The sequence below is a fragment of the Lytechinus variegatus genome, chromosome 8 (assembly GCF_018143015.1).
Source record: "Lytechinus variegatus isolate NC3 chromosome 8, Lvar_3.0, whole genome shotgun sequence".
Classification (NCBI taxonomy): domain Eukaryota; kingdom Metazoa; phylum Echinodermata; class Echinoidea; order Temnopleuroida; family Toxopneustidae; genus Lytechinus; species Lytechinus variegatus.
In genome coordinates this window covers 39329117-39347272 of record NC_054747.1, presented here as the reverse complement: position 1 = coordinate 39347272, position 18156 = coordinate 39329117, and the positions used below count along the sequence as shown (strand labels likewise).

At 36.6% G+C, this 18156-nt stretch overlaps 1 protein-coding gene across 1 annotated transcript in view; it reads left to right on the top strand.

Annotated features, from left to right (window-relative positions):
• Positions 1-18156, top strand: part of LOC121420485 (short transient receptor potential channel 4-like) — a 36425-nt gene that overhangs the window by 11026 nt on the left and 7243 nt on the right. Inside the window, exons 2-13 of the mRNA XM_041615138.1 lie at positions 3979-4094; positions 7293-7406; positions 7869-8084; positions 8321-8410; positions 9428-9541; positions 11083-11270; positions 12534-12670; positions 13293-13429; positions 13802-14133; positions 14518-14713; positions 17013-17195; positions 17812-17853. Coding sequence (XP_041471072.1) covers positions 3979-4094; positions 7293-7406; positions 7869-8084; positions 8321-8410; positions 9428-9541; positions 11083-11270; positions 12534-12670; positions 13293-13429; positions 13802-14133; positions 14518-14713; positions 17013-17195; positions 17812-17853 — 1865 coding nt within the window. The remainder of the gene's footprint in view (positions 1-3978; positions 4095-7292; positions 7407-7868; positions 8085-8320; positions 8411-9427; positions 9542-11082; positions 11271-12533; positions 12671-13292; positions 13430-13801; positions 14134-14517; positions 14714-17012; positions 17196-17811; positions 17854-18156) is intronic.

The window sequence follows — 18156 nt, the reverse complement described above, 5'->3', positions numbered from 1 at the left end:
CGATGTTAGTGTGATAATGAGATTAATTCCCCTGTACTATCATGTAGGACCTACTGAAATTCCTTATCAAAATACCACCATATGAAATTACAATATCAGGGGTTTCGATCCCAAAAGGGAGGGAGGCAAAAGAGAGAGAGAAAAAAATCTCCAATATTTTCAGCGCGCGGATCGCATCGAATATTTATTTTACAGTTGTGCATGTTAACTTTGCCAGATTTAATTGTAAAGGTTTCCAATGATGATTATATATGCATTACGAATTATTACTTTCTCATTTTTTCCACCATAACTAAATCTTTGGATAGATTTTATTTTCTGATTCGATATCATTGCAATATATCTTCATTATAATCTTCTGAATATAAATTACACATTCATATTCTCGCTGGTTATCTATCAAAATATTGATTAAGTATAAGGAAAAACTCTTCACTATTGAATTCTAGTTTGTACTGACATTTCTTTAAAGAGAGATGCCAGTAGTTGCAGTAAACACTGATTTCATGAGAAAGTCTGTAAAACCAGGCCTAATTGTCAGTATATCATCGAGGACCGAGATCTGGTACAGTTTCATAAACTGAACTTTGTGAAATCTTGAAATCTACGCTGAAAAATGATCACACTGAAGATCGAACACAGATAGGCACACGTGGCATGCGTGGGACAGCATATTATTATTGCGGGAATAAAGACCCGACGGAAGTGACTGAATCCGCGCTTATTTTGCTTATTTCTCAGCAATTACACAATTTCTTCCAGAATCCTTTGGCACACATTTTTTATTCATACAAACAGACACTTAGGTGGTCATTATATTAGATTCTGTAAAAAGTCATTTTGAGATCGTTACCAGAACTGGAATTTATCTTTAAATGCAGAATGGGGATCTCTTATTTGTTGTTCAAGATACCTTACCTTGCTAGCAGGCACTTCATTAAAGTTACTGATGTCTAAAAACCATTGTTGTAATTTGTCTACGTAGCACAGGTTTAGGGACAGATGATGAAGACTCTTTCATAATAACATAATGGTTTTATTGCAATCCAACGCAAGACTTCCTAAATTAAATGACACTCTCTCCATAATAGACCAGTTCGTAAGTTATTTGGTGGACAATTTTGGTCAAATTACCTTTCATTTATTTCATCATGATAGGCAGAATTCAAAGCAAATATTACGTAGACATTACTGCCATACATAACAGGATGAATAAATTGAATAGACCAGGTAACTAGAATAGCACTTCAATGAATACTTTATGAAGGTATTTCTATAGCGTTTCTACTTTGAATGCCTATTATAGCATGTTGCACAATCTACTTGGCAAACTTTGAAATCTTATGGCGTTTAATTTTTACAAATGCTGTGATCGGCAATAACACGTCAAATTGAAGAACTAACCCGTCCTTTCACACGGTAAAAAGTATTTTGAATGATGATTCCGGTGAGTAATAAGGCTAATGGCGAATTGTTAGAACGTGTGAAACCAAACTAAAACATAGTTAGAATCATGAACGCTAATCACAGTCACGATTACAATATAGCAATCACCATTACGATTATGAATCAAGATTCACGTGTGAAGAGGACCTTAATGACATCTTCTGCACATCTTTCTACTAGAAAGAGAATGGTAAAGTATCGAAGGCTGAAGTGCTTGATATCTCAGGTATGATGAGTAATGAACAAAAGTGCAAACTAAATAAGAAATATTATTAGTTATGCATCAATCGAACATAAACAATCAAAAGTACATGAAAACTAATTGTCATGCTTGTGTAGACATGAAAGTTGACAAAGGATGCTATCAGTTTATAAATAATTTTATATGAAATATCATATTCCATATAGAATTATTCGCAAACTATTTTCATGTCGCTGTTCTGTCAGCTTTATTATTGCCAAACAATATATACTGTTAAAGCGAGAACAAACGAATGCATGTTAGTGGGAATTGATAATAAATTCAGTTTAACTCGTATCCCGCTAGATCCCGTCACACCTTTGCACTTAATACTTTGCATATTTCGAGCTAATAATAACCAAAATAAAACGCACTGCCTTTCAACGTTATAACCATTATATTCAGTTCAATTATACGGACCAAGCTGGGAAATGAAAGACACAAATTTTCCCGTTTTTCGGGGGGGGGGGGGTGGGTGGCATGGTTTTCCAGGATCCATTCAGAAAAGCGGAGTGTTTAGAGAAAGGCTAACGCGTGTTCTCCGATGCGAATTGAACCGAAAATCAGTAGAGATGGATACGTAGCAGGAACTCTTCCCACTTTGCGTGATTAAAGCAATTTATATAGGTAATATCTGTTCGTCATTATCTTTATTAGGTTGAAAACAGCACCCGTTGTGTACAATCATCACGCTTCATTTACACGTACTGACGACTAACCTGTCCCCATTTAATAATGATGGTAATTTTGTTCCCCTTTCTTTCATTTTTACTTCTATCTCGTAAATCCCGAATTATAAGGTGGAATTAATGCGAGAAACGTTGTACCCGTTACTATACAACTGTTACCTTCCGTTTATGTATACTGATGACCTATATCATGAACCCCCCCCCCCCCCTTAAAACATGTTTTTTGTCAATTTAACGTCTATCTCATTAATCACGGTTTATAGGTGTGGCATCCGATAGAAATTATACTTCCATAAGTTTCATATCTATACTGATGACTCGTACATTTCGTTCGTGATTCCTATGTTCTAGTTTGGTTTTACACGTGCTAAATATCATTCATTAGCCTTATTTTTCACTGAAATCATCATTGAAATTACGATTTTTTTTTTACCGTGTGAAAGGGCGGTATTGAGAAGTTAGTTTACAAAGTCATGCGAAATAGCGCACATAACAGCAATAAATCAAATTAGAAAAAAAATATAATTGAAAGACTGATGGGAGATTGCATAACAGAAGTCATTAAACAGAGACAGAATGCTAAAGGCATGGTCACACCGCCCAAGCGTTGTTGGAGCGGTCGTGGAGCGGAGAGAAAAAAAATCATCACTGCTCTCTACCGTTCACCATTTTCGATTTCGATTTTTTTTTCCATTTTTGTTTTTTTCGATTTTTCCCCAATTTTGTGAGCGAAATTCGACCCTCTTTTCCTACCGCTCCACGACCGCTCCGACAACGCTCGGGCGGTGTGACCAGGCCTTTATATATTTTAATGTGAATGATCATTATAAGCAATGAATCCCATCAATGCGTGCACTTGAATAGGATTCTAACTAAATCGGACGTTATATGCCTAGATGGCTTAAGCACTCGTACATGTCATATTTAATGTAACAGCCATTTTTATTTATTCATTTATTAATTTGTTTATATATTTAATTATTTATTTATGTATTATTATTTTTATTCATCTTTCTATATATCTATCTATTTATTTATTTGCTTGTTTACTATTTTTTTTTCTTTTCCTTATTAATATTGTAATTATCATTATCATCCTCATCACAATCTTCATCCATCACAATTATCATGATTATTATTATTACTATTGATGATAGACCTGTTCTTCAAACAATGCAGTAATACCCTTCATGCCCTTCTTCTGAAGTACTGTATGTAATGGTTTTCCTTTGCATTATATTCACGGCAAGTAAATAAGAATTTTTTAAGCATGTTTCGAGACTGTCATCGATATTTTGAATGTCATGTGTGTTGATCAATTGCATCGCCACAGTTACAGGTTTGTGTCACACTTTGCTACCCATCGTTAAACAACTGTAGATCAATCTCCAAGGGATAATTGTTTTCAAAGGACACGAATGTCAAAATGTTAAAGTACGTTTTCGCATTTCATGCGCCAATTGTGCACCAAAAAAGTGTAAAATATACGCTCAAAGGTTCGCAATTTTCGCAAGCCATTCGCGGGAGTTGTCTTTCGTTCATTATTGTTTTTATTTATATTTCAAATTAATAAACTGTATGATGTACTTGTATTTTCTGCAGTTATCCTCACTGAATTATTACGTATTGATGCACACGTTGGTGACGCCCTTTTGCGGGCGGCAGAGACAGAGTTCGAACACGCAGTCAAGTGCATCCTCGATTATGCGACGAAAAAGGTAAGTCTTTTGCAACACATTTCCCCCCTCTCCCCCCCCCCCCCCCCTCTCAGGGTAGGGGAACGGTTTTGAAAGTGGAAACGGGGACTGAGCCGATAGTGTGTGTCAAGGCTGACCATGTAAAAAAATACACTCTAAATTACAGGGATTTAAAATAAGTCCAGATGGACTGTAGTTAGAGACCAATCGATTTCTGGATTTAGTTTTAATCCTAAAGACTTAAATCTAAGTCTCAAATGATTTTAATTTAAATCTTTCGAGATTTGGAAATTAATATTAAGGATTCAAACTAAATCCGGAATTCGATTGGTCCCTATAACTACAGTCCATGTGGATTTATTTTAAATCCCTGTAACTTAGAGTGTACCAATAGCTTAAAAATGTTCTAAATGAGTTTTTTTTTGTGCTTACGGTTGAAGAAGTCCTCGAATCACTCCTTCTCTTCCCCTTTCCTATACATTTTAACTTTATTTTCCTTACCTATATGAATCATAATTTCTCTTCTAAACAACAAATATAGTTTAAATGCCGATCATCAATCAAGTATTGCTCTTTTTGTTGTTAATACTTCTCCAAATACCTTTACAAGCGGTCGTTGACAGTTGGCATGGTTGACCATACTTATCGATGAGCTAATCCTCATGACTCCCTTAACACCTTGGTTTTATTCTGCACGGCTCTACTAATTGCAAAACACCACATTATTCATGCTTTAAAGAGACAATGGTATTATTTAATACATCACCTCCCAGAACCGATTTCAGATTACTCCTGGAAAGTTTTTATTTGCTCAAGTCACGTCGTGCGTCGAACGCTGAATAAAAGTTGATTATTTAAAAATGTAAAAAAAAAACACTTATTTTTGTGGTTTGTGGTGATTCTCCAAGGTCACATGTATTGAATATCATTGTCTGTGTCCTTTGCCTTCAAAGAGAAATATCATGGATTTGAAGTCGAATAATCATGTTAGTTCTGTAGGTTGAACATGTAGCATAAATGTTATTATGTTTACGAAACCTCCGGATTTCACCCCAAAACATAATAAAATTTTCCCTTTTTAAAGTAGCGAGAAGATGTGACATGATTGATGAATCGTTAGCAATGGGTAAATCATTTCAAGGTCATTTTCTTCAGAAACATCGATATGTCAATCACTTTTAAATTCAGGAAATAACCATCAATAAGGCATGTGTTATGATTGCAATCTCAACTCTAGCAATGACGGAAAATTCATGCAGCCAGTATGGATGCCCTCTTCCTTCCAACCTCCTCACCATATCGGTTAATCATCAAAATTTTAAAACATTATCACTGGCGTACCTACGAAGGGGGGGGGGGACAGGGGGCAGTGTGCCCTCCCCCACGAGTCACAACCCATGCAAAGGACGCATTCCTACCCCCCCCCCCCCTGACGAGCTTGAAGACCTTTTTTTCTTGTTGCTTGTCATTTTTTTCTGGAACGAAATCCTGTACTTGTGGTTGAAACCTTTTTTTTTGCTTGTCATTTCTTTTTCTGGAACGAAATCCTATATTTGTGGTTGAAGACTTTTTTTTTGCTTGTCAAATTTTGCGGGTGGACGAATTTGTTTCGTCCACCCAAAATGACAAAATGACATTTTAAAGGACAAGTCCACCCCAACAAAAACTTGATTTGAATAAAAAGAGAAAAAATCAACAAGCACAACACTCAAAATTTCATCAAACTCGGATGTAAAATAAGAAAGTTATGGTATTTTAAAGTTTCGCTTATTTTCAACAAAATAGTTATATGAACAAGCAAGTTACATCCAAATGAGAGAGTTGATGACATCACTCACTCACTATTTCTTTTGTATTTTATTATATGAAATATAAAATATTTTGATTTTCTCGTCATTGTCATGTAAAATGAATCTTCACTTCCCCGAACACGTGGAATTCCATTATTTTAACATTTTGTGCTTCAGGCAAGGAGGTCCTAATTGTCAAATTCGTAAAAATTGAAATATTGTATAATAGAAACAATAAAAAACAAAAGAAATAGTGAGTGAGTGACATCATCGACTCTCTCATTTGGATGTAACTGGCTCGTTCATATAACTATTTTGTTGAAAATAAGCGGAACTTTGAAATGTAATAACTTTCTTATTTTACATCCGATTTTGATGTACTTTTCAGCATTGTGCTTGTCTGATTTTTCTCTATTGATTCAAATCAACATTTTTCTGAGGTGGACTTGACCTTTAAAGATTTGCTTAATTATGCACATCCTGGTCGATATGCAAATGAAGAGACTGATGACATCATCCATTCACTATTTGTTTTGTATTTTATTATATGAAATACGAAATATTTAATTTTCTCTTCATTGTCAGGTGAAACATTGATTGATTCCTTCCTGAACACGTGGAATCAACATTGTTTAATTCTACATGGATTCAAGGAAATTGGTCCTTGTTGTCAAACTTGTAAAAAATAAAAAATGAAATATTGTATAAATCAAGCAATAAAAAGGGAAACAGTGAGTGAGGAACAAAGCAACTGTCTCATTTGCATATCCTTCATTTGTACATGTAACTATTTTGTGAAAACAATAAGCGAAACTTGAAAGTGTCATAACTTTCTTATTTTACATCCAAGTTTGATGAAATTTTCAGCTTTATGGAAGTGTGATTTTTTTCTATTATTTCCTATTCAAATCAACATTTTTTCTGGGGTGGACTTGACATTTAATGCGGCATTGCCACCTTATTGAACTCAATACGATACTTGAGGGGAGTGGTCTGAACTTAGAAGCTACAAGGAAGGACAAAATTAAAGTAACTACTCTCTATTTTTTTCCGTAAAAGACAGGTAAGAGTAAAACCGCCGTTAATCCCCAAATGGAGAGATAGGGGTAGCCTCCTTTGCCCCCTTTTGATCCGCATCTGTGGCAAGTGACAACTGTAATTATTAGCGTTGAGCTAAGGTCGTATCTAGTCTGCGGGCACAGACCCGGACTGAAACCCTTTTTATCAACAAGCGGGTCTTAAGACAAGACTACCAGAAAAAAAATAGCAGTATGAGTACACAAGCCAATGGCCCGTAATTCAGGCTTCATATCCAAATCCCTTTCATGAAATATGCTATTTGCACAGCCAAGGTAGTCGTTCCTTTTAATTATTTTTTTTTTCATAATTTCTCTTCTTACATCTTTACATCATCATGTTGCCATGACAGCCGGAAGAGGACAGGGATCGCATCATTAATTGCCACTGTGAGGGCAGTGACTTTCATCCACTCCTAACTCCCATCATGAGAGCTGCTCAAAAGAATAATTACGCCATAGTGAAAGTAAGTAAAATCGCGTCTATTGCGTGTACCTCTATTATTCTTTTTAACTAGACATTGATATATCCTTAATACTTCTTACATAATAACTATACATGTAACTGTATTGTTTAAATCATATTTTTCCCCCTATTATTGATCGCAGATCAATGCCTGTTGAATGCAATCCTTTTTCCTCGCCTACATGAGCTTGAGGCAAACTTAGTGATCATACATACATAAACTTGTTCTACAACTTTTTGGTGATATAGATCGAGCTAGTATTTAAGTCATTATCAAATATCATTTACATGTGAAAGTTGAAGGCTATGACATAGCAAGGCGCAAGAGCAAGTTTCTCAAATCATGAATGATTTCCGAACATATTTCTTATTGAAGCAAGATGCTGGATTTTAACATTAATGTAGTCTGTAAACTATCTAGGCTTACTGTTACTGAAATCATTATTTTTCCATGACTATACAGAGACTTCTCGATGTCGGTGCTCGTATCCCTGAGTCCAAGTTCGATGACGGCGGTGGTTCTGGCGCAGGGACGATCGACAGCCTTCTTCAGTCGATTGGTCTGGTTGAAAAGTACAGCGCCCTTGCCACCCCTGCGTATGTGACTCAGGCCTACAACGACCCCATCGACAAAGCTTTCCAGCTGGCGAAGACGCTCGAGAAAATCAGTTACGTCGAGGTGGGTGTGTGCGCGCGCGGATGTGGGGTATGGGGGTTTGTGTTTGTGTGGTAATTTTGGAGCAAGAATGATAAATAAAAAAAATCAGGCGAAAAGGACGTGCAATCGGTAACAACCAAATTCTGTTAGTTTCTAATAAAAAAAATAACAATGCTAACGTATGATTATGTGTATTGTTTTATATGGAAATAATGTCGTTCTTGCTTTTATTTTTTGTTTACTCAATAACAAACAAGGTGGAACATAAATTAGTCTTTCAAGAGATGGGAAGAAAAATGGAACAACTCGCCGCCGATCTCATTGCAGAGGCAAGGAATACAGACGAGGTACAAATGAAACAAAAAACTAGCTTGATATATTATCATGATAATACACATACTGTATTGAAAAGATCGAGGTAATAATGATAATAGCGGTATATTTACGCATAGCCACTTCAGCTCCGAAAACTGTTCTTCCAGTGGGCCCTGCCTTACTACCTCTGCTTTAGCTGGGCTGCCTAGGCGCTCGATCATTCAAGGAATTATTCCTGCCGGGTACCCATTCACCTGGGTCGAGTGCAGCACAGTGTGGATACATTCCTTGCTGAAGGAAATCACGCCATGGCTAGGATTCGAACACACGACCCTCTGTTTGATAGGCAAGAGTCAGAACCAATAGACCAAGACGCATCCACTCAAAATAAAGTAACTCCTCAGGGAAAAGTGTTCAAGCAGGATGATAAGGCAAATTATTTCATCATCAATTAACTTACTCCTGTGTAAAAAAAAACACCTTGTTACCCTGTATGTCATGGATATTAATCGACGTTTCTTTTGAAAATTTGTCTTCGAAGTCGTTTAATTGAAAAGTTAGTACTTGGATAAAGAAGGACAAGGGTGTTTTTTCATTTTTATAAACTGCATAATAGCGACGAGGAGATAATTGATGATTATGAAAAATATTATGGATGTTTATATTTTATAATTACGGAATTCGTCTTTTATGCGGTTTTTCTGAAAGCAAAACAGAAGTCATATTTTGATATTATGTCTTATGTTTCGATCGCATTTCATACGCGATACTTTGACCTTTGACATAAATTATCCAAAGTATTCAATACTGAATTATGGTAATGATCATCATTAATCTTTCACAAACGGATTTATTTGAAATTTAGATGACAAACAACATAGAGGAGTGGAGAGTGGAGATTATTACGGTTTGCTAACACGATACATTACGTATATTGCAACGCGACACAATCGGATCCTTGCGACATTGATGATTTCAAAGAAAATATCAATCGATAAAATTTGTATTCTCATTCTATATTAACAGCACTTGTCATTTTTATAATCTAGATCCTCACTATATTGAAATATTCTGAGAAGGCTCCAGACAGGGCGAAAAAGAAAACTGCTAGTACCACTGTCCTACCTAAGATTTCCCGTGCAATCAAATATAAACAAAAAAGGGTAAGTTGAATCAGAGAATGCCTGCCTATTTTTGTTTCCCTGTCGTGTTTTTTTTTTAATTTGTTTTCGGTAAAATGGAGTGGAGGTCACACCGACCTGCAGGGTTTTCATGTAGCTATTATCTATATGAAACGGGTTGTTTATATGTTACGAGCGAATTTACGAAGTATTAGTGACCGATTCTCGTGGTAAATCATATATCGAATATTAATTGATGTTCATTTGGCGCCCATGAGAAGATTGCTAGTCGTTCGTAAAGTCGCTCGTGTTACTAACAAACAGCTTAATGAAACACCCACTCGGTAGGTATGACACTAACAGCGATGTTTCGGCTAATTTCGAGAAAACCCTGGTGACTCTCATGCAAAAATTTGCGGTTTCAAGATATTGGATTTGAGATCAAGAAAAATTGGGTTATTGTTTTTTTTTTTTTTAACTAAGAAGAACGCTTAAAAGAATATTGGGTAAAACTTTACACAACACCAGGGTAGTTATGTGTCCAACCAATTTGGGGCAGTATTTTACTCAATGCGGGAAGCATATTGTCCAGTTATGATTAACTAAATAGCCTAAAGGCCTGGTCACACCGCCCGAGCGTTGTTGGAGTGGACAGAAAAAATCATCACCACTCGCTACCGTTCACCATTTTCGATTTTGATTTTTTTTTTTTTTTTTTTCGATTTTTTTTCCCCCCAATTTTGTGAGCGAAATTCGACCCTCTTTCCCTACCGCTCCACGACCGCTCCAACGACGCTCGGGCGGTGTGACCAGGCCTTAAATTAAGTTGGAGATCAGCGTATCATTTTTCTTTGTATACCGGGTAATTACTTCAAATTTAACTTAATTCTGGTAATGATTGAAGTCAACCTTCCAACAAAACAGAATTATCTGAAATTCAGACAACAGAATGACTAGTACACATAGAGGTGTGAGTTATCATTGTCTTATTGAACCTGTCTGTGTGTGATTTTTTGGACATTGTGTTAGGTCTTATCCCTTAAGTTCTTGTGCCACGTCAGCATCTCGACTGCTAGAAGCAATTACAATTCAAGCAAAATTGAAACAAGATTTTTTTTAAATATATGTATATAAATAGCGTAAATTTACTTTGGAGATCAAAGTATCATTTTACTTTTTAAGATTACTTCAAATTCAGCTCAATCCTGGTAAAGCTTGAACTTGAACTTCCCACCAAACATAATTATTTGAAATTCAGACAACAGAATTAATACACAGCAAAACTGTGGTGTTAACCGGTGTACATGGAGGACCACACTAGTTATTTTACACCGGTGTTAAATTGGTGGTGTTAGTTTTACACCTATAGGTGTTATTACAACACCTTTTGTTGTTACATTTACACTCTTTGGTGTTATGTTTAATCTCTAAGGTGTAATTTTAACACCTCAGGGTGTGGTCCTCTATTAACACCAATTGTTGTAAGTTTTAACACCACAGTCTTTACAGTGTAGTACCCATATAGGTGTGAGTTATCATTGTCTTAATGAACCTGTTCCTTTCTCCCCTCTTTGCCACACCAGTTCGTTGCAGAGCCCAACTGCCAACAGGCGACATCAACTCAATTCCGTCGTCAGTTGGTTGGCATAGGAGACTGGTCGTCAGTCATGCAGCTACTTCTCCTTCTGGGAGTTATATTATGTTATCCTCTCCTGAGCATATTGTACAAGGTGGGGGTGAAAGGCAGACTCAGGAAGTTTATTCGTACACCGTAAGTTTCTTTGAACCCCATCCCCCTCTCCCCTGACAAGATGCTTGTTTTCAAGCTTTCTCTGTATCCATGTACGGTCTTTTAGTTATTTGTTATTTTTCCATCATATTTTTTATCACCAAAGTAATTCAATTACTTTGAAGTATTAATCATTTACACCTCAGTTTTGGTTGCTTCATTATTGTGACTAAAGGTCAAGTTCACCACAAAAATTGTTGATTTGTACTAGTAGAGAAAAATCCGACAGGCATAAAGTTTAAATTTTCAAAAGAATATCGGATCAAGTTTCGCTTATTTTTCACAAAAATATGAGCAAGTCAAATAATTGCAAATGAGAGTCGATGATATCCCTCGCTCACCATTTTTTTTTATTGTTTGAGTTATACAATTTTTCAAGTTTTACAAATGTGCCATTAAGGATTAACTTTACTAAACCCTAACGGGTTAAAGGATGGTAATTCCATACGCTGCCATATGTTCAGAGAGGAATATAATTTTCTTTCACATGGCAATGAGTCGAAAATAATGTCATTTCATGCAATCAAATACGAAAAGAATAGTGAGTGGGTGACGTCATCAGTCACCTCGTTTGCATACAGACCAGGATGTGCATACAACTGTTGTAAAATTAAGCAAAATAAAAAAAAATGTTATGTAGTAACAGTCGTAGTAGTAGTAGTAGTAGTAACAGCAGCAGCAGCAGTAGTAGTAGTACAGTAGTAATAGTAGTAGTAGTAGTAGTAGTAGTAGCATTAGTAGTAGTAGTAGTAGCAACAACAGTAACAGCGGCAGCACCAGCAGTAGTAGTAATAGTAGTAGCAGCAGTGATTATATCACTATTAGTAGTATTAGTATTAGTAGTAGTAGTACTAGTTGTAGCAACAGCAGTGATTGTATTAATATTACTAGCAGTAGTAGTAGCAGCAGTGTATTATTAGAAGTAGTAGTAATAGTATTATTATTATTAGTAGTAGTAGTATACTAGTAGTAGTAGTAGTAGTAGTAGTAGTAGTAGTAGTAGTAGTAGTAGTAGTAGTAGTAGTAGTATATAGTAGTAGTAGTAGTAGTAGTAGTAGTAGTAGTAGTAGTAGTAGTAGTAGTAGTAGTAGTAGTAGTAGTAGTAGTAGTAGTAGCAGCAGCAGCAGCAGCAGCAGCAGCAGTAGTAGTAGTAGTAGTAGTAGTAGCATAATAGTAGTGTAGCAGTTAATTGTTACTGTATTGTTGTTATATTTAATTCCCTCCTTATAATCGTTTATACCACAGGTATGTCAAGTTTATGATGCAGCTAGGATCTGACATTACTCTACTAGCCATTATCACAGCCAAAACCTTCTTTGGTGGGCCTCAAGATATCTCAGTCGAAATATTTGAAATCGGTTTACTTGTTGCATTTGCGTTGGGTGAGTAGTATCAGTCAAGACTAGCCCCAGACCCGCCTCCCCCGCGGCTCCTTTTGGATTTAAAATAAAAATGGTTTAAAAAAAAATTCGGTGTTTTGAACCAGAATCTTAGTTCATACCCTTCAGAACTAAGTGTGTGTGTGTGTTTGAGTTTTGTCAGACGTGTATCAATCAGAAATGATTATTTGCGTCTGGACCGATCTTTAACGTTGCTTATGGAATAAGGGGCCTGAGAGGACAGCAAACGAGTTGGATGACCCTCCGCAACACAAAAAATCTCATCACCCCTGTTTTAATGAACAACCTAATGTTGTAATATAATTAAATACATTTAATTTCATGACTTCATAATTGGAATTATCTCTATCGCTACTGACTATCATAGTTGTCTGTTACATCTGAGGGTGCTTCACAAAGACGTTTGACTTAGAATCGCACTTATAATGCCGACGCGAACACGATTATGTAACAGGCAATCTAATTGATGGTTCCGCAGTAGAGTGCGTCCTCCTGGCATGCATGGTCTGACCAATAAAGTCATGTCTTCTGCACCGTACGCAATTGGGAATTTCAGTACGACGCTTACGTCACACTCAGATCTCTGTGAAACTCTCGCCTGCAGGTATCGCATATAAGACTCTGTCATACCTGGTTGTGGATGGACACAAGTTCTTCTTCAACTTCACCCACTACCGCGATCTCCTGATCGTCTCTCTCCTCATGTTCCAGTGTATACTCGAAGCTCTCCAGGTCTATGAGGTATGTTCAATTAGGTTATGGGTCATTGGTCATCAGGTCTTAGGTCACTCAAATACAGGGGTTTGATTTGCTGAAATCATTACTGGGTCAATATTTGATTGATATGAATCTTGACAGGAATAGATTAGACTGTACTGCTCTATCAGGTTCACAATAATTTGCTGCGTTAATGATTTTTTTTATAATAGATTTGTAATGATGGTAATAATAGTATTGATAGCCATGGTAAAGATATAACAATAACAACAATAATAATGGTAATAATATTGATGATGAATATGATATTAATAATAATGAAAAATACAAATCATATTTATCATTGCCATTGCCGTCATTATCAAATTGTATTTGTTGCTTTTACGTCACCAACAGATTCAAATGGAAGCTGATATAAAACCGTTTGTCGAACGGGAGCAGAATGAAGTGACTGTCCTTTCGAAACCCATCTTAGCTCTGGTGAGCGTCCTCGCTTTCCTCCGCGTCTTGCCTTACCTGACCGCCAACGACCTCGTTGGCGCGTTCCAGATCTCGCTCGGAGACATGATCGTCAACACCTCCCATTTCTACGTCATCCTCGTCGGCGTCTTCGTCGCGTTCTCCAGCGGGATGACATTCATCTATAGCAACACGGTCCAGGGGTCGCGGGAACTCAGCTGCGAATTCCGGCGTGGTGATTGCTCCGATCTCAAAGTCCATTTTAACAGGTTGGTTGATGATGGGAGCTATTATTTTCACGATATTACATTACACAACCTTCAGGGGCGCTGCCACCAGGACGGGGGGTATGGCGATTTGACGATCCCAATATGATTTTTTCAAATTTCATTTTTACAAAAGTGTGACCGCGTTCAAGAAAATCGCTAATATTTGTATGGTTCATATCGTCAATATTCAAGTAATGATGATGATGAAAAAAAAAAGATTTTGATTTTGCATAAAATCTGTCTATGAAAGCAGAAGAAGAAATAAAAAGGATGATAATTCTACAGTTGTACTTCATTTATGTGCACTTACACAATTCATTTAATCGAGCTATAATGATGTTCCTTCTTTATTGATGGCCAACGCCCCCTCTATTTTATTTACAGCATTATTGATGCAACCATCACACTCTTTTGGTCATTGTTTGGTCTTATTGGCATTGACATTCTCAACCTACCAGCCAATCAACAGGTTCAACAGATCGCCGGTGTCGTCATGTATGTTTTATTCCATCTCTTAGCCGTGCTCGTACTGCTCAATGCACTGATTGCTGTTATGAGTAACGTCTATAACGCTATCGAGGTAAGCAACGTTGGTAAAAAGGGTGACACGACATTTGGTCCTTGGGACCGTTTCATAAAGCTGTTCGTAAGTTAAGAGCGACTTTATGAACGACTGGTGATCCTTGTGGTAAATGACATTGACCATTAGATGTACATTGGTGATTATTCAGAGCGTAGGAAAGGATCACCAGTCGTTCTTAAAGTCGCTCTTAAAGGTCAAGTCCACCTCAGAAAAATGTTGATTTGAATCAAAAGAGAAAAATCAGACAAGGACATTGCTGAAAATTTCATCAAAATCAGATATAAAATAAGAAAGTTATGACATTTCGAAGTTTTGCTTATTTTTAACAAAATAGTAATGTGAACGACCCAGTTACATCCAAATGACTGAGTCGATGATGTCACTCACTCACTTTTTCTTTTGTTTTTTATTGTTTGAATTATATAATATTTCAATTTTTACGAATTTGACGATTAGGACCTCTTTGCCTGAAGCACAAAATGTTAGAATAATGGAATTCCACGTGTTCATGGAGGAATGAAGTTCATTTCACATGACAATGAAGAGAAAATAAAAATATTTCATATTTCATAAAATAAAATACAAAAGAAATAGTGAGTGATGTCATCAGTTCCTCATTTGCATACAGACCGAGATGTGCATATAATTGTTTTGTGAAATGAAGCGAAAGTTTAAAATGCCATAACTTTCTTATTTTACATCCGATTTTGATGAAATTTTCAGTGTTTTGCTTGTTGAATTTTTCTCTTTTTATTCAATTCAAGTTTTTTTGGGGGGTGGACTTGACCTTTAACTTACGAACAGCTTTATTAAACACCCACCTGGTTTTATCTCCTCTAGATATGGGGTTATAGTGTTGCAAAATGGGTTTTATTTTAGGTTTAGGATAAGGTACAGTGTTAAATCCAGGGTTGAAGTTGGCCATTCCGTTGGGGTGTGGAATGTGCAGGGATCAATTGTCGCCGGAACCAATTTCATGCAACCGGAAATACAAGACTAACCACCCTACAGTAGGGATATGATATGTCCTAGCAGTGGCGCACCTAGGATTTTCCACGGGGGGGGGGTGATTGCCTCTGCCCAAAAAATGACAACAAATGGTCTTCAAGTTGAAAGGAGCAGGGCCAGGGATCAGTAGTGACTCGTCAGGGGGGTGGCAGGGATACGCCCCCTCCCCTCCCTTTGCTAGGTACGCTAGTGTGTCCTAGTTGTCCATTTCCTAACAAATTCCATGTTTAGCCACGATCTACTCAAAATGTGGACAGAGTCTGGATCGGGAAGTCATTCAAAAACAAGTCAAAACGATCCGTTTTTTAATATATAGCCTTGTCTATGTATATTATTATCATTATAGTGGATCCCACTGTCCATTGTCAAAATGCAAAGTCCGTGTTGTTTAGTTTTTAAAATCCACGATCTACTTGAGATATGGACGGAGTCTGACTCGTCAATCTTTGCATGCAGAAAAGAAGTGGATCTTACTTTTCACCATTGTTTAAATTTAAAACAAGCATCGCCGAGAGAGGGCGCTATATATCCAAGATTTGAATATTTGAAATTTTCTCAGAGAAGTGCAGTTGGAAAAAATATCTAACAGTCTCTACGCTTCAGTAAGACTGTCATATTAGATGATATTCGATTATCGATCACATTATTGACCCTTTACCAAAGCTATACTAACAAGCCTTAAACTGGGTGTCCTACAGTGCCTCAATGACTTTTATTCAAAGCTTAATGCAATCGCCTATCCTCCAACAGTGGTGCCGTGGCCGAGTGGTCTAAGGCGCCTGACTATTCATGGAAAGTCCGGGGTTCGATCCCCGGCCGCGGCACCTATACCCGTGAGCAAGGCAGTTTATCTACAATGCTCTTTTATCCTGCTTCCAATAAATGTAAATGCTATATGCATTATTGGTAGCTAGGTGTGCACTTGTTTAAAAAAATATATATATAGCATCTAGTAGATGGTTCGGTAGGTGTAGCGTCCACATACAAAACCACTGTTTGTATGTAGATTTTGTGTCTGCTCCGAGAAACGCATATATCTCCTTAGAGAGAAGTGTTTTCTTTTTTTGCTCGCAAGATTCTTCCAGCAAAAGGATCGCATTATATTTTTAGTAAACAAACCCTTTCTTCTTGCTTTTCAAACGTTTTGTATTTTCTATTTTTACTTTTTCCCCCTTGGAAGTATCAATTTTATAAATCGTTCCCAGGCCTCGGGAATTCTTGTTTTCAATTTTCATAGCTGTGCTCACAGTTATCCATGCCAATATTCAGTTTTTGTTTAATTTTGCAGGAAAACGCGGACGTAGAGTGGAAGTACTCGCGCACTGCATTATGGATGTCTTTTATGGATGATATGTTTACTGTCCCTCCTCCCTTCAATCTTATACCGGATATGGGAGATTTCTTTCACCACTGCACCTTGTGTTGTTCCTCCAAGAATGGCAATGATACGGAGATTCAGCATACAGAAGACGTAATAAGGATATTCTTTGATATGTAACATATTTATGCACATCCAAGAATGAATCCATGATATCTTTGAGGAAACTGCATTTTATATGGTGATGCTAATGAAATTGCGTGGCCTATGAAGTGGGCCTACTCTTTTCTCAGCATCATTAAAAAAAGAAAAATCCCCAAAACTGAAAGTTTACTTTAAGTATTATACTTTTAGATGACATTTTGTCCTACATTGCTAATTTAGAGAGGGGGGGAGATAATTCCCCCCCTCCAACTTCTGAATCGAACTTTAAATGATAATTTAGAGAGAGGGAGAGAGATAATATCCCCCCCCTCCAACTTCTGAATGGAACTTTAAATGATCATGCATTATTGATAAATTAACAAGGAAAACCTTGTATGTTCATGCAATGGGGTGATTTTTTCTCTTTTTTGGGGGGGGGGTAGAGGCAGGATAGGGCTTCAAAATGTTTACTTTTCAAAAAACCATATGACTGTTTATCCAAGCCTATAATTCTTCTGTGCAAATGATATTTAATTCGACTGGCTTTGATTTGTTTTCCTCAAAGAAATTAAATTCAATTCCATGACAACACATTCAATTAATTATTTCTTAATTTAAATTCTAGGATGAACAAGTATATCGTTCAGTACAACATGATGACTACCAGGTGAGATAAGTTGACTTTCAATATCTTAATAACCTCAATAATAATGATAAGTATGATGATAATAATAATAATGGTAATATAATGATAATAATAATTATGATAATTATAGTGATAACAATAGCAATGATAATGATGAAAATAATAACAATGATAATCATGATGATACTGATAATAATGATGAAAATGATAATGATAGTGCTAATAAAAGAAATAATAATAATAATATTGGTGCCTGCTTACATAACCAACAGGTTAACTTTTCGATCGACGCTTATGGCGCTTCAAGAAAAAATTCACATGGAC